The sequence below is a fragment of the Nematolebias whitei genome, chromosome 23 (assembly GCF_014905685.2).
Source record: "Nematolebias whitei isolate Nwh7 chromosome 23, NemWhi1, whole genome shotgun sequence".
Lineage (NCBI taxonomy): Eukaryota > Metazoa > Chordata > Actinopteri > Cyprinodontiformes > Rivulidae > Nematolebias > Nematolebias whitei.
Window position 1 is genome coordinate 12,206,138 of NC_056520.1, and position 15,951 is coordinate 12,222,088.

The 15,951-nt window shown below is 41.1% G+C and overlaps 1 protein-coding gene across 1 annotated transcript in view; it reads right to left on the bottom strand.

The window, feature by feature from the left end:
- Positions 1 to 1,585: 1,585 nt before the first annotated feature.
- LOC119429047 overlaps positions 1,586 to 15,951 on the bottom strand; it is a 30,858-nt gene continuing 16,492 nt past the window's right edge. Inside the window, exons 2-4 of the mRNA XM_037696763.1 lie at positions 12,270 to 12,313; positions 9,064 to 9,390; positions 1,586 to 3,256 (exon numbers count right to left, since the gene is read on the bottom strand). Of these exons, the coding sequence (XP_037552691.1) occupies positions 3,126 to 3,256; positions 9,064 to 9,390; positions 12,270 to 12,313 (502 nt within the window). The 3' untranslated portion in view covers positions 1,586 to 3,125. The remainder of the gene's footprint in view (positions 3,257 to 9,063; positions 9,391 to 12,269; positions 12,314 to 15,951) is intronic.

The following is a 15,951-nucleotide window of genomic DNA, read 5'->3' on the forward strand; positions in this document are numbered from 1 at the left end:
ATCTGCTCAGCTACAGTGGTGCTTGAAAGTTTGTGAACCCTCTAGAATTATCTATATTTCTGCATAAATATGACCTAAAACATCATCAGATTTCCACACAAGTCCTTCAAGTGGATAAAGAGAACCCAGTTAAACAAATGAGACAAAAAAATATTATACATGAAAATGTGGAAAATAAGTAATATTGGATCAAAACAGTCCATGCTCAATAATCCAGGTATACAATCCAACAATTTTCAGTCGTCATCTGGACAGTTTTTTTTTTTGCTGAAGCGTTTCACCTTCCATCCGGCAGGCTTCATCAGTCAAGGAAACACACAACACAAAATTGATTCTTCCCCCAAACAGCTGACTCCAAAGTGGAACAAACCAGTTATGTTGGTGCTAAGATGGTGTTTTTGGCACGACCCCTCCTCTGGAGCCGGCCCTCTTCCTCGTCGTTATTGAGCATGGACTGTTTTGGTTTTGAACCAGTTTGACATGACTGTCGACGAGGAAGAGGGCCGGCTCCAGAGGAGGGGGCGTGCCAAAGACACCATCTTAGCACCAACATAACTGGTTTGTTCCACTTCGGAATCAGCTGTTTGGGGGAAGAATCAGTTTTGTGTTGTGTGTTTCCTTGACTGATGAAGCCTTCCGGATGGAAGGTGAAACGTTTCAGCAAAAAAAAAGAAACTGTTGTTGGATTGTATACCTGGATTATTGAGCATGGACTGTTTTGATCCAATATTACATATTTTCCACATTTTCATGTACAATATTTTTGTCTCATTTGTTTAACTGGATTCTCTTCATCTATTTTTAGGGCTTGTGTGGAAATCTGATGATGTTTTAAGTCGTATTTATGCAGGAATATACTTTGTAGACAATTCTAGAGGGTTCACAAACTTTCAAGTACCACTGTAGGTCAGAAGATGGAAAGCAACGTTTTATTCACCAGGATTGTATACAGAAAGAGATTTGTTTTTATAGTGATGATCTACGTAGTTTTTAGTTTATTTTTTATGTACTTAATTGACCAATGAATAGTGAATAAAAAGGCACTCAATTTGATAACTCCTGGTGTTCAGAAAACAGTTCCTGGTTATCTGAGGTTTCAAATAATGAACCAATTACTGACAATGGTCAGGATTTCAGTGAAGGTGATTTGACAGCAGAAGCATCATTAGTCAGCTGATGTTGGTTTTATACTTATTGTTAAAACCCGACGATTAAATAGACGGGCTAATATATATGGGTTTAAGTGATTAGCATTAATGTTTTGCTATGCTCAGTATATAAGCCATTCTTCTTTCATAGAAAATTAGTTCAACCCTTTTTGGTAAAGAAAAAAAAAAATACACAGGTCACTGAAATAACTTGAAACTGATGAAAGTAATACAAATAAAAATTAAAATTAACTAATGAAAACAAGTTTTTGCATTAAATTTTGGTTCAGTGTAATATATACATATATATGCACATACATATACATATATATATATACATACATACACACACACACACACACACACACACACACACATACATACATATATATATACACACACATACCGTATACTACCATATATGTAACTGTGTACGTAACTATGTAACTCTATATGTAACAGTAACTGGGACCTTGTGTACATAATTTTGTTCCACCTCATGAACCACATGTGATGGTAACGACAATAAAATTGACTTGACTATATGATCTCTAGGAAATGTGTTCCTTTTATGACTTCTGTCTGTTTCAAGTTGTATCAGTGACATCTGTGGGTTGTCTCTCTAATGAAAACATTTTAACTAATTTAGACAACAAAGTCTATATATCTGATTAGTGTAAACCTTTAATCAACCTTCTGAAATATTTAAAGGCAGAATTTGAAAAAATGTACATTACTCTAAGTCTGTTTTTGAATTAATTTGTTTTGTCAGACTATTAGTTGTGTGTAACATTTACTGTTGGTTCCTGACTGAAATAGGCATCACACACAGACGTTTGTGTTGTCGATCCTTCTTAGTTCCATGTGGTGGTTTTACATGATGCAATATATAAAGTAAGTTTCTTTCGGCTACTCCCTTCTTCAGGGATCGTCACAGTGATTAAACGCAGGAAAGATCAGGCAATTGTTTTACACCGGATGCCATTCCTCATGCAACCTGGGCTCGAACGCACAACCTCAGGATTACAAGACCACGGCACTGACCGCCAAGCCACCGCGGCTGTAAGTGAAGCACCGAACGATTGGTTGAATGAAAAACTCTGAAGTGCTTTGCAGAACTTGCAGAAGTAAAAAATAAATAAAGGTGTTATACAAGTGTGGTCCATTTAGCATTAATTTATGTAGCCTAACTCAAACCATGACCAGTAGCTGCCTAACCCACACTCAATGTGCACCATAGCACTAAACCAGAGGTCTGCAACCTTTACTAATAAATGTGTCTTTCTTACCATCTGCCATACAATCTGTAAAGTTCTACTAAATTTACGAGAGCCTTACAATTTGGATAAAATTAAGTTTCATTAATGTACATACTGCATAGATTCAATAGTTTATGATGCAACGTGGTGTTTAGATATTTTTTAAGTTCCAGACTAAACCAAAAGGACTACATGGTTTTATATACAATTACACAAAACACGTTTTATGTTTTAATCCTGATCAAATCTATTTGCGTGTGCAGAATTTAAATGATTTGTGGAAAAAGTCAAAAATAATAAACGGCACACTTAAAGCAGTTAGGACCATTAGTCCTCATTAGGTAGTTGAACATATCAGAAAAGGTCTCGAAAAAGTAACTAAATAAAAATTAGTATGGGCAGAGACGCGCACTAAATAAATAAGTATAAAAAAACTTAACGGTAATTCTAGACGGTTGTCTTTCCCGGCACTTTATAAAACCTTCATTGTGCTGTTTGGGTAAATAAACGCAAATACAAAACACAACACGAGAACTTGGACTAAAACAAAACAATTATTAGCAGACACTAGTGATGCAGGCAGTGATTTGACCAATCAGAAGCACGTTTTAAATTCCACTCGCACATGCTATGTACGTAAAGCTGTTTAGCACTGCTCGATATAGGACGGATATAAACTTTGAAATGACTACAGGCATCTTCGTGAACAAATGTAAAGTTAAATGTGCCTGAAACTTCTGAAGCAGAGCAGCAAGCTCAAAGCAAGGATGAGAGCCACAGGAAGGACGTTTGCGCTTGCAGCGCCACCTGGTGGTGATACTGGTGCAGACGTTGATTCAACACGTTGACCTGCAACACAAACAATCAACAGTTTTAATCAGACACTTGAGACTTTCAGCAAATTCTTAGTCCACTAACGAGACTACAGCTGGAAGGTTTTACTCTCAGCTGTTAACGGTTGGGAATAAAAAGTTAAACGACTCAAATCTTGGGAGTTTTAAATATTACATTATTAATTTAAAAGCAGAGGGAAAAAAAGTGAAACAGTATCCTCTACCACTATACAAGCAGGGCACAGTGCCTTGTCAACTGAACCGAGTGACCTGCCTACTGAACTGAACCTTCACTGTGCAGTTAAACTAACAGTAGATCGTGAACACACTGCTTGTCCAAACACACAAGTGAGAGGAGAAACGTCCTGCAACAGGCTGCGGATGTGCTTTTTTTAACGAAGCCATACGTCTTCCGCAAAGTTTTTTCAACAAAATGGTGGCGGCTGGGAATCTCCTCCGATATGCTGAGAGGACGACGAAATCCAGAGTCATCCGCCACTGAAAACAGACGGTCATCAAGAACGGTGGATTGGGTAAGAGCTTACGGCACGTAGATTGTCTGGAGCCGTTTTTCCATGTTTTTGGAGAACTCGTTGTAGCGTTGGTTGTGATGTGCTGCTAGCAGCAGCTAACGCTGAACTCTGCCTCGTGTTTCGTCTTCAGGTGTTTCATCAAACTACTTGTGTTGAAACTGCTGCTGTTCACCCTTCTGACAGATAATCTACTTTTTTTTTTTATATCATCCGTGTTTATCTTACAATATCTCCAAACTACAGACATGTTTTTTTAACCTTTGATCACTTGCGCAGCGGAAGAGGAAATGGCACCACTATAAGCGGTATCGGTCCCAGGTATAGGGGCATTTTTTTTACAAATACGAGTACTTGTAAAAATGCTGTTAACGGGCCCAATACCAGTATCGGAACACCGCTACTTTAGACAGAACTGCTACATATGGGGATTTGTGGTTTTGTTGCTATCTGAATCCTCACAGAACTACAATGAAAGAATCAATGAATGCAGACAAGAGCCTTGAGAAAAAAGTTGAGAAAGGAAGCAATGAACGGAGAACAATTTTAACTCTTACCTACGGCGGCTGCAATTACTCAGTCAATATGTCAGACTGATGTTTAATATACAAAATTGTTGTGCATTATTATTGTTTAATGTATATCTTATTTGAGTGTTGTGATGCGAATGACAATAAAGAACCTTGAACCTTTTATATGGTCAGTGTTTCCACTATGGCAGGTGCCCCACCTTGTCATTCAACCTTTATTTATCCAGGTTAAGTCTCGCTGAGTCACGAGGACTCATTTACAAGAGAAACTGGTTTTAAACAACTGCCAGCACTGACATAGCGCTAACCAAGTGGTGCACAATACAGACACGCTAGATAAAAAGCAGGAGGTAGCACTCCGTCTCCCTTGTGCTGAGACGTTTACTTCAGTTTCCCCAGCTGACAACTGTCAGCACACAAAATGCGTGCAACCCATACGTATCCCCCCACCCACTCGGGCACTCATCTCAGAAGAGATCACGGTCAAGGTTTCTTTATTGTCATTCGCATCACGTGGTACACATGATGGAACAAAACTGTGTACACAGGGTCCCAGTTACATCCAACAAAAGTATTAAAATGTAAAAGAAAATTGGTAATAAGATGTAAGATATGAACGAAGAAAAACGCTAAACTAAGAATACACTAAACACTACAAGTGCAAAAACAATGTGCCGAACAACAGCAGCAAGAACATGAGTCTGTGTGAGCAGATGAGTATGAATGAACACAGCAGCATGAAATAGATCAGCAGCACATATCAACAAGCAAGTGGCATTACAGTGATTATTCTGGTTAGAGATTCATGAATCTAACAGCTTCAGGGTAGAAGCTGTTCCTCAGTCTAGTGGTTCTACACTTAATGCTCTCTAAGTGGCTTTAAACATCTGTTAAGTTCCTGGCAAAAACCAATGCAGACATGTTCTTGTTTTTAGTTTTCTACGTCACCTACTTTTCCTTTTGATTGTCCTTTTGGTTGCCATTTTATTTTAACTTGTTCAAAACAGTTGTATGCATCTTTTATGATTGTCTATTGTTGTTGTCCACTGTTATCACTCTCTGACAAAAATTCTGGTCTCTCTTGGAAATGAGTCCCCAAGGCTCAATGGGATTAACCTGTTTAAATAAAGATTGAATGAAAAAAATTCTCCTTAACCTCCTTCCAGATGGGAGTGGGGAAAAAGTGTGTGTGCTGGGTGAGTGGGGTCCTTCATGATGCAGGTGGCCCTCTTCCTGCATTTGGAGGTGTAAATGTCTGTGATGGTGGAGAGACTGACTCCAACAGTCTTCTGTGCAGCCTTCACCACTCTCTGCAAAGCTTTTCTGTCTGCAGCTGTGCAGCCTCCATGCCACACGTTGATGCTGGAGCACAGGATGCTCTCCACTGCACACCTGTAGAAGGAGGTGAGGACTGAGCTTCCCAGACCAGCTCGTCTCAGCTGTCTGAGGAAGTAGAGTCTCTGATGAACTTTCTTGATCAGGCTGGTGGTGGTGTTGCTCCAGCTGAGGTCATTCAGGTGTACATCCAAGTACTTGTAGCTGGAGACCACTTTCACCGCAGATCCTCTTATGTTCAGAGGGTGTAGGTGTTTTTGATCCGTCTGAAGTCAGCGACCATCTCCTTCGTCTTCTTCACATTGAAGTGAAGGTTATTCTCTTTGCACCAGCTCTCCAGGTGTTCCACCTGCTGCCTGTAGCTGGACTCGTTGTTTGTGATGCATCCCACCAACGTTGTATCGTCTGCAATATGCTAAATAAGCCGTCTCAGATGAGCGCACTGCAAAGGCAAGTAACCTAGGAGAAACACTGATGGTTATCGCAATTATATAACGACTGTTAAATGTCTGCTAAAGATAAAATGAGCTAAAAGATTGAGATTTGGGGAGAAAATTAGTTGACGGAATATTCTAAATCAAAACAGACAGTCCTAGATTATCTAAGTTTATTTATTTATTAACCTTTACTTAACCAGGCAAATCCCATTGAAATCACAGATTTCTTTTGCAAGGGAGGCCTGGATCTGGAGGCAGCCTAACAAATGTTATCTAATAAGCATTTAGTTTTAAGACTGGGCTTAAGATTTTCATTTTAGATAGATCCTATAATTAGGGGTGGCTTGTCATGCTGCCTTGACTTTAGACTACTGGAGGACAAACCGACTTCATTTTCTTAAATGAATAGTTAAAATTTAACAGTTTTCATTTGATACTATTTCTATATTAACGTGATTCTTGACCTGCCATTGTGTATTTGTTCCTCCTTCCTGTTCCTCTCGAACCCAGCCAGTCAAAGCAGATGGCCAAGTGTCCTGAACCTGGTTCTGCTAAATGTTTCTTCCTCATGAGGGAGTTTATTTCTTTCCACTGTCGCCTTCGTGTTTGCTCAAGATGAGAGTTCTGTGATGTAGTTAAATTCAAAGCAGTCTGCTCCTCAGATAAATAACGTTAAATTATTATTTTTATATGAATGTTTCTGTTCAGTGCCCTGAGATGACTTCTGTTGTGACTTGGTGCTGTATAGATAAACTGAACTGAATTTACATATACATCTAACAACTGTATATTATGTGTGGAATCTAAAGACCTAAAAGGGAAAATATGGAAAAACAATTTAGAGTTTTTAAGGCAAATAATATATATATTTATGACTTTAAGACCCTTCAGAAATTTAAAAATGTTCTAAATGTTTTTATTTGTAATTTGGAATACATTTTGTCAGTAGATTATTGAATAAAACAGAATTGTTCGTTTTACACAAACACATACCGTATTTGCCAGCGTATAAGTTGCACCTTTTTGTATAAATTTGCAAGTCCTGCAACTTATACACGAAGAGACTAATATACATTTTTTTCTCCATATTTATAACCCAAGTTTTGGCTGAGATCTGATGATTTCATTCATTCTTACATGAAAAATACTAAACATGACCATTTTCAGCCACTAGAGGGTCCTCGAGCGTTATGGCAAGTCAAACGTCTCATTAACAGGTAAAAGTGGCTATTAATGAGATACTTGGATTGCCATACCAAGCCAGCTTCACCTCGCTCCGGAACTCCTGAAGCAAACGCTAAATCAGCTGCATTTCGTTGCGCCGCCCAGGCGAAATGCGGCTGATTTCACCATTAAAGTTCGGCGTATTGTTTTTATGCTGTTAGTGCTTAGTGTATATTTAGTTTATGTTTTTCTTAGTTCATATCTTAGATCTTATTATTGTTTTTCTCTTACATTTTATTGTGGGATGTAACTGGGACCGTGTGTACATAATCAGGGGCGGCTGTGGCTGAGTGGTTAGAGCAGTCATCCTCTAGTTGGGGGTTCAAATCCACCAGTAGTCACATGCCAAAGTGTCCCTGGGCAAGACACTGAACCCCTCATTGCCTCCGATGTGTGTCCCCATCGGTGTATGAATGTGATAAAGATCTGATTAGTCTCTTTAGAATGATTTGTTCAATTAGCTTTGTAGAGATCTAGTAGAGTGCTGTATGAACGGGTAAATGAGGACACAGATTGTGTTGTAAAGAGCTTTGAGTATCTGGATAATATAGAAAGGCGATATATAAATGCAGTCCATTTACCATAATCTCGTTCCACCACATGTACCACGAGATGTGTATGACAACCAACACTCTCTGATTAAAGTGTGTTTATTAAGGAAAAGTTAATTGATTGGTTTTTGGCACAACACCGGCTCACATTTCCTGGTTGTCAGCGGTGACGCATAATAGATGCAGCTTATACAGCGAAGCAACTTATTTGTTTTTTTTCCTTTCACTTTATTAGACATATTTGGACTGACGCGACTTATACGGCGGTGTGACGTGTACAGCGGCAAATACGGTACTATGTCACATATGTCACCCCTGATGTGGTGGTACTAGATTTTGCTTTTGGAAACTTTAATTCCTCTTTTTCTGGATGTAAATCATATTTTTTGGATTACTGTTTCCTCTGGTATCTGATGATGAGCAGCTGGAAGGATTTTTACTGAAACTTTTTTAGTTTTGGACATTTGTTATGATGCGTAACCATGGCAACAAGGCAGTTTTCTACAACCAACAGCAGCTGATTAACATCTCAAAAGCTCAAATAATATCTCAACTACAGCCCCAAATCTCAAATGAGTTGAAAAGGATGTTCTGTGGACGCGTTCTCGTCTACCTGCCGGCTGTGCTCGGGTGCCTGACCACTGAGATCCTGGAACTAGCAGGAAACACAGCTTATGACAGCGGAAGGACAGCATCGTCCCTCAGCACCTACAGTTGGCTGTCTACAGTGACGAGGAGCTCGGCAGACTGCTGGGAGGAGTGGCCATCGCTCTGGGAGGAGTTCTGCCAAGAATTCAGGCGGTCCTACAGCCCAGGGGAACCGAGAGGCCAGCCGAGTCTGGGTGGACGGATCGGACGGCATCTGCAGCCAGTTTCTTAGGATCCACTGTGGGATGGACCTTTACAAGAGATCCTTCCTGTCTACAGCCATCAGTGTCTATAACATCTCTTAATGAAATGAGGATAACGAGTTACAACAACAAAATAATTTCCCTCTGGGATTAATAAAGTATTTTTGAATTTGAATTTGAATTAAATGTCAGTAAAATCAGAGAAAATTATGAAAAGTAACCATTTTGGAGCGGTCTCTTCAATTGATCAAGAACTGTAGCTTCTAACCTCAATGCTGAGATGATAGCAATAAATGTGCCAAACAACTTTACATACAGATGTGGATTGTTTTGAGTGCTGTCACCCCTGATGTGGTTAAACTGACCTGAAACCTTCAGTGTAACCACCTTCACTAAGTACACTGCTGGGATGGTGCACTCATACGTGTCAGCATCATCCTGCTGTAGACGCATCATGATGATGGAGAAGTTCCCCTTCTTGTAGTCCTCCACGGAGCTATACACTCGACCTTTGTATTTTTCGTGCTGGGAATCGAACTTTGGTTCACTTTTTATGATGTACAGCACAGTACGGGCGTTGCTTTTGTCAGTCCAGTATACATCGACTTTATCTGGTAAAGGTTCTTCACAGATGCAGGAAAGAGTGATGTTTCCTCCAAGAAAGCCTTGAATGGGAACATCCAGGGAACTCACTGAGGGACGACAGAAAAATTCAGAGGTTAAAGACTCAGGATAAGATCTGGGTCTGAGCATGCTCCATTCTCAGCTTCAACTTTCTCTCGGATCATTAAAAACATCCAAAGCTGCGATTACCAGGACAGTAATGAACTGTAGACCACAATGTTAAAAGTTCCAGTATCTTTCCACATAAAATATTTTCACTTCTAACTTCTTAACTTATAAATTGCTGTCATTTCTCATATTATAAAAAAAAAAAAATTAATGACCTGTAAAAACATCTCAAAATTAATCAAAGATCTGAAACTAATAATCAGGAACGTTTTCAGTCGAAGAATGAAGAAACTGCTGGCGTGTAACTTGAGGTTGCTCGTCACATGTTTTCCTTGTTAACAGAACCTTCAAGTGTTTAAGTAACGCGTGTTGGAGCAGCTCTGTTACTTTCATTCTGATTTACTGCGTTTGAAAACTTTAATTCCTCTTTTTCTGGATGTATATCGCTGCTTTACGATGATCGTTTCCTCTGGTATCGGATGCTGTGCAGCTGGAAGGATTTTTTACTTAAACCTTTTTACTTTTGGACATTTGTTATGATGCGTAACCATAGCAACAATGCTTTGTTTTTTTTTTTAACAACAAAGAGCAGTTGATTAACATCTCAAAAGCTCAAATATTTCATCATGAGTTGAAAAGGAGGCGCTGTGGACAAATTCCCGTCAACCTGGCGGCGGTGCTCGAGTACCTGGCCACCGAGATCCTGGAGCTGGTGAGAAACTCGGCTCGTGAGGAGCTCTGCACACTGCTGGGAGGAGTGGCCATCACTCAGGGAGGAATTCTGTCTGGCATTCGGGCAATCCTGCTGCCCAGGAGGACCAAGAGGCCCGCCGGATCTGACGGCAAGCTGGATCTGGGTGGACGGATCGGTATCAGTGGCCAGATTCTTCGGCTTCACTGCAGGAGATCCTTCCTGCCCACAGCTATCAGCATCTATAACAACTCTTGAATGAAACCAGGATGAGGAGCTACGACAACACTTAAATTCCCTCTGGGATTAATAAAGTATTTTTGAATTGAATTGAATTGAAAACATTTAATGACAATTAAGGTCCGTCCGCCCGCAGAGGACTCACTCTTATCACGGATTGTGGACGTACAGTCCATAATATTGTACATGACAAAAAAAATAAATAATAAAAAAAAGGCGCTGCCATTTTATAGTTTTCTTTCATTAAGCATACACAGTTATTGCCAGTCTAACGAACTACGTTACCCAGAAGCCAACAGTTAACTTCCCAGAATTCAACAGTGCTTCTAGTCGCTTTTTGCAAATGGAGGGCAAGGCCGAAGTAAGGGTAAGCTCGCAGACCTGGCAGGAAAGTGACAAATAATCCTGAAGCTGAACTCATTCACTGCTGAGTAGCTGGGCTGCTGTTGATCCGGACTCAGTGTGACCCGGATCCTGGGAGCTGCAGGCGACAGACCGCGGCGGGGCTCGGTCTGGTTTTGGTCGCACAAAACTGGTTTGGACCGGACCAGAAGTGGTGGACTGAATCCGGGGCAGCCTTGCGCGTGGCGTGTACTTCCTGGAGCGGCAGCACTCGCACATCCACGTGGACGGGGCGGCGGGCTTCAGTCATGCAGCACCGGGACTTTTTTAAATTTTTTTATCTCTCGGGTTGAACCGGAACCGAGCCGCTCTGGTTCTGCAGAGCCCGGTAAGTAAAATTTAGTAGCTACATTGACAGTACTGTACGTATATTGTTAAAATTAGTACGTTTAAGAGTTTAAAACATTGCAAGAGTGTGGAAAGTGTTTGTAAAGCCTTAAAACACATACAAATAATAACATAAATATAATGTCGCTACTTCACGTAATCTCACTTACTGCGGGCGGGTTCGGACCAATAAACGAGGGACTACTGTATTTCCAAAACAATATTTTTCCTCATAAATTCGACGTGGTTTCTGAAGACAAAACCCTTATTGAGTCTCAGAGGAAATATTAAAACGTAGTCGCCCTTTAAAGCAGAGAAACTTTTCATTTGTTTGTAGAAACATTCAGCCGATCGGGTTCAGAAACCTCCCTGCTGCTCTGTACAGGTGACGCCCGTCACTGTGTAACCATGGTAACCGGAGCAGGACAGGTCTGACTACAGCTTTTAAATACATTTGGTTATGTTTCATCCGAAGTCATCCAGGAAGTAGTCTGAGCCAAAACATGGAAATCGTTGAAGCTCAGCAGCTGTTTGTTTCACTTCAACACAACAACTGTTGACTTTGTTGAAGATCCAGTTTAAACTGGTTTCTAACGAACTGCTGCTGACTGGATTTACCTGAGACACATGACAGGACGAACACTTCAACTGGAATGTTTGCTCATAAACTGGTTTTTAGGTTGCATCATGAAACGGTTGAAACTCGCCTGCTTGTTGTTTTCCTGTTGGTCCGTTAGTTTCAGTCGCCTCCTGATTTTATTTAAACTTTGGATTTTAGATAGATGAGGAACTGGACTGAACCCTGGTCTCTGTGGGACCATTTGGACCCGTCTGACTGGTTGTCAGTCTAACAAACATCCAACTGTGTTTCCAACAGTTTCTGCATATCTTCTGATGTTGAACACTAACAGACTTCCTACCTGCAGATAATTCCACTGATGCTCCGCCCATTTCTTACAGTTAGTCAGAAACCCTCTGCATAGACCAAACATGGCATCATTTTAACATCTCACAACATCTGCACGGTTGTTTTTGACTCAGATATATTTAAATTCTAACCTGATGTTTGATTGTTAAAGTTTAATAAATCCAAACACAGTGACGTCTCTGAGGTCACATGACCTGACTGACACACCTGACGGCTGCAGGAAACATGAACAAATATCCAGAGGAGCTCACCTGGTTTCCAACAGATCAGCAGCAGCAGCAGCAGCACAGCAGGTCTGCAAACAGAAACAAACCACAGTCAGATCCAGACCTCGTCTACATTCTGGTTCATTCCTCGTGTTTGACTCAGTTACAGCCTGAAAACTAACGGCACACAACATAAAGATAAACTCCAGGAGGTGAGTGGATCGAACTGTACAGCTGTTCCTCCTGAGGAGTAAAACCCACACAGTCACATCATCAGAACCACGAGCTGAGAGTCCCAACAGTAAACAGGAAGAAGAGCTCAGTTTAATGTTCCAGTTCTGGATCAGAAACAGAAGAAAAACTTGTCGAGTGAGCAAAAAGAGATGAGATTAGATCAGCAGAAGAGAAAGCACGAGCATGGACTTTGGTGTTTTGAACCAGTTTGACATGACTGTTGACGAGGGAGAGGGCGGGCACTGGAGGAGAGGGCGTGCCCCAGATATGAGCACCAACATAACTGGGTTTTTTTTTTCCACATTGGAGCAAGCTGTTGAGAGAGAAGCAGTTTTGTTTGGCGTTTCCTCAGACTGATGAAGCGTTCTGGATGGAGGGCGAAAAGTCTCAGCACACAAAAAATACAAAAACCTGTCCAGATGACCTGACTGGACATTGATGGATTTTATACCTGGATTATTGAGCATGGTGAGCTGAAGACAAAACACTTCCTGAAGTTTAATAGGTAAGTTCAAGTTTTTGTTATTTTGGGGAGTAACTGGGACCTTGAGTACACAATTTCATTCCACCTCATGTACCACATGTGACGTGAATGACAATAAAGAAACTTGAACTTGAATAGTTAATAAATGACGTCACCTTGTTTCCCTGTGATGCCTTCAGGTGGTTTCTGTCCCAGACGCTGCAGGTAAACAACATGAGCGTCTGTTGTTCATTCTTAATGTTCATTTGTTCTATAAAAACTCTAAATCTGGATATTCATTTGGGTTTTGTGGCTGAAACAACCAGAACATTTTTTTTGTTAATTAGTGAACAGATAACCTCACAAACCCTAAAGATCTGAAGGGAGAAGATAGCATTTAATCACTTTATCATAAAGAGCAGCTTTTTTAAATGATGCATGATTTTTCAACAAATAATTACTGGTTCTATTTTTATAATCACTTTGTGTGAAACAGTTTAGTCCTCGTCTCCTGGCATCACTGGACAAACAGTCCTTATCTGTGAACTGTATCTAGCTGGGTTCATTTGTGTCCACATGAACTCCCGAAATGTTCAATAATTAATCTTTAGAGGTCAGCAGGTCAAACTACAAGAGTTGAAGGTCAAACTTTTTACTTTAGAAGCAGCAGAAACTGTCTCATGTCTGGATCGAACTGAAATGTGACAAAAACATAAAAAATAGTTTTTTTTAATTAAGTAGTGCGGATTTTCCAAACATTATTATTTTCAATAGGCACCACTGACATAAAGCCTGGATTATAATCTGGATTATAATCCTGAATAAAACAGATTTTTGTTGTTTCCATCATAGCATTTATGAACGTAAAGCCAAAACTGAAGCAAACAACATGCTAAATCCAACATGGCTCCATTTCAGGCCCCAAAACTTCACTTTAACTAGTTTATTATCTGCAAACACTTTACATGTGTCCTGTTTACTAACAGTTACTTCAGTAATATTCTGTAGGCCTTTTTGTTTGATCAGATTATTTACAGGAAGTTAAGCTAACAGCTAACTTTAGCTTCCTGTCACTCGTCTTTGTTCCACCTCAGCCTCATTTTTAACATTATTTGTAAAACTGTAGCAACAAACCTCATGAAACTGTCCTTCATGATTCTTTGGAGTCTGTAAAAACTTTGTGGAAAATAAAAATGCCTTTTTCTTTTTTAGAGCTAAAACTAAATTTTAGCTTGCGTCACGAGCAACACGAGCTACGGGGCGGAAGCAAAACAGAATACGTCATCACCCCGACACACAAAATAATAATAATATTTGTTTCTGAGTCTCATTTCATCACCAAACTGTTTATACCGTCGGTGGCATGTTTCAACATGCCCTGTCTGATGGAGCATAAAAACTGCTGTTGTTGTTGAGTTATTTTCTTTTTTTTTCTTTTTCTTCTCTTCTTTTTTTGATGGCCTCCCTTCTCCCCTTACAGCCATCCTCTCCACACCATTATTATGAAATATTTATTCTAGTGACTATCTAGTGTAGGGTTTTTTTTTTTTTTTTTTTTTTTAATAGGATAGAAAGAAAGAAAAGACAAAGTAAGACTCCAAAATATAAGAAATATACACAAAGAGAGCACACGGCAAAGCACCCGGCCACTGTCTGTTCACCTGCAAAGAACATGACAAAACACAGCAACAAAATACATATGTATAAAGAACTTAAAATATTCATGGCTTTGCAGTAAGTTTCCATAAATATATATACCCATACCTACGCCTATATACATACATACATACATACACATGAATATACATTCACATACATATCTATATATCTACATATAAAGCCTACATAAGCATCCCTGCTTCTATTTGTGTGTGGTTGTGAGCATGCATAAGTGTATAAGGCTTCTCTAATAGAACATTTAATAGTAACTGTGAAGCAGCAGAGACCCGACCCCCAAGACCAGAGGCAGACGAAAAAGGGGGGACCAGAGCCCAAGACCCCAGGAGGGACCCCGACCGCGGAGCCCCCAGAGCCACCCACACAGGACGAACCACTCACCCACCCCCCAGAACGGACCACAGGGGAGAACCGGAAGATCCCTACCAGCGACCACATACAGTGACCCCCCGGGGCCAACAGCGACAAACTCATAGGCCTCCGTCGGAACCCGCCGCACCGATGTAGGTCCAGGTCCGGGCACCGAGGCCCAGGCACCGAGGACTCACACCATCCAGGCCAAGGCCCGTCAGGGCCAGAGGACCCGAGCCCCACCAGGCAGACACCAGGCCGAGCCGACACACGCCCAAGCGCCCAGCCCCCGACACCAAGGGCCCCAAGCGCGCCGGCAGGCAAGGGCACACCCCACCAGGGGGCCGCGTGATAGGGGCGCGATGCCAAGCACCCCAGTTGTATCAAAGAGGGGGCAGTCCGAGTCTCGGCCTAACAAATACCCATTCATACACAGACACAATCACACAATTCCAACCTCAGTCTCACATTCACTCACTCAAAGACATACAATAACGATACATTTCATTCTTATTCCCGATACGCACTCTATACCCCCCAGGTCCAAGACATGTACCCGCCCTCTACAGGGGGCAGCCCATGCCCAAACCCAGGCCAACTAAAGTGCTGTACAGACAAAACAACAGGTAACACACAAAGCAAAATACAAAATGAGGTAAATCAGAATATAGACATAAAAACGATGCAGATAATGACGACAAACCAGTGTGGAGCATATAGGATCAAAACACAGATCATCTTGTGTTGAAAGCTATTGAATAGTAGTGAGTTTTTAAACGGGACTTGAAAACCAAGAGGGAGGGGGCCTGTCTGACAAGCAGAGGTAACTCGTTCCAGAGTCTTGGTCCTGCTACAGAGAAGGCCCTGTCACCTCTGCGCTTAAGTTCCTCTGCACTTCCAGTTCCTGGAACTGTGAGGAGCAACTGGTCCGCTGACCTCAGGGAGCGTGGTGGGACATACGGTTGTAGCAAATCAGAGAGATGGGGGGGGGGGGGGGGGAAA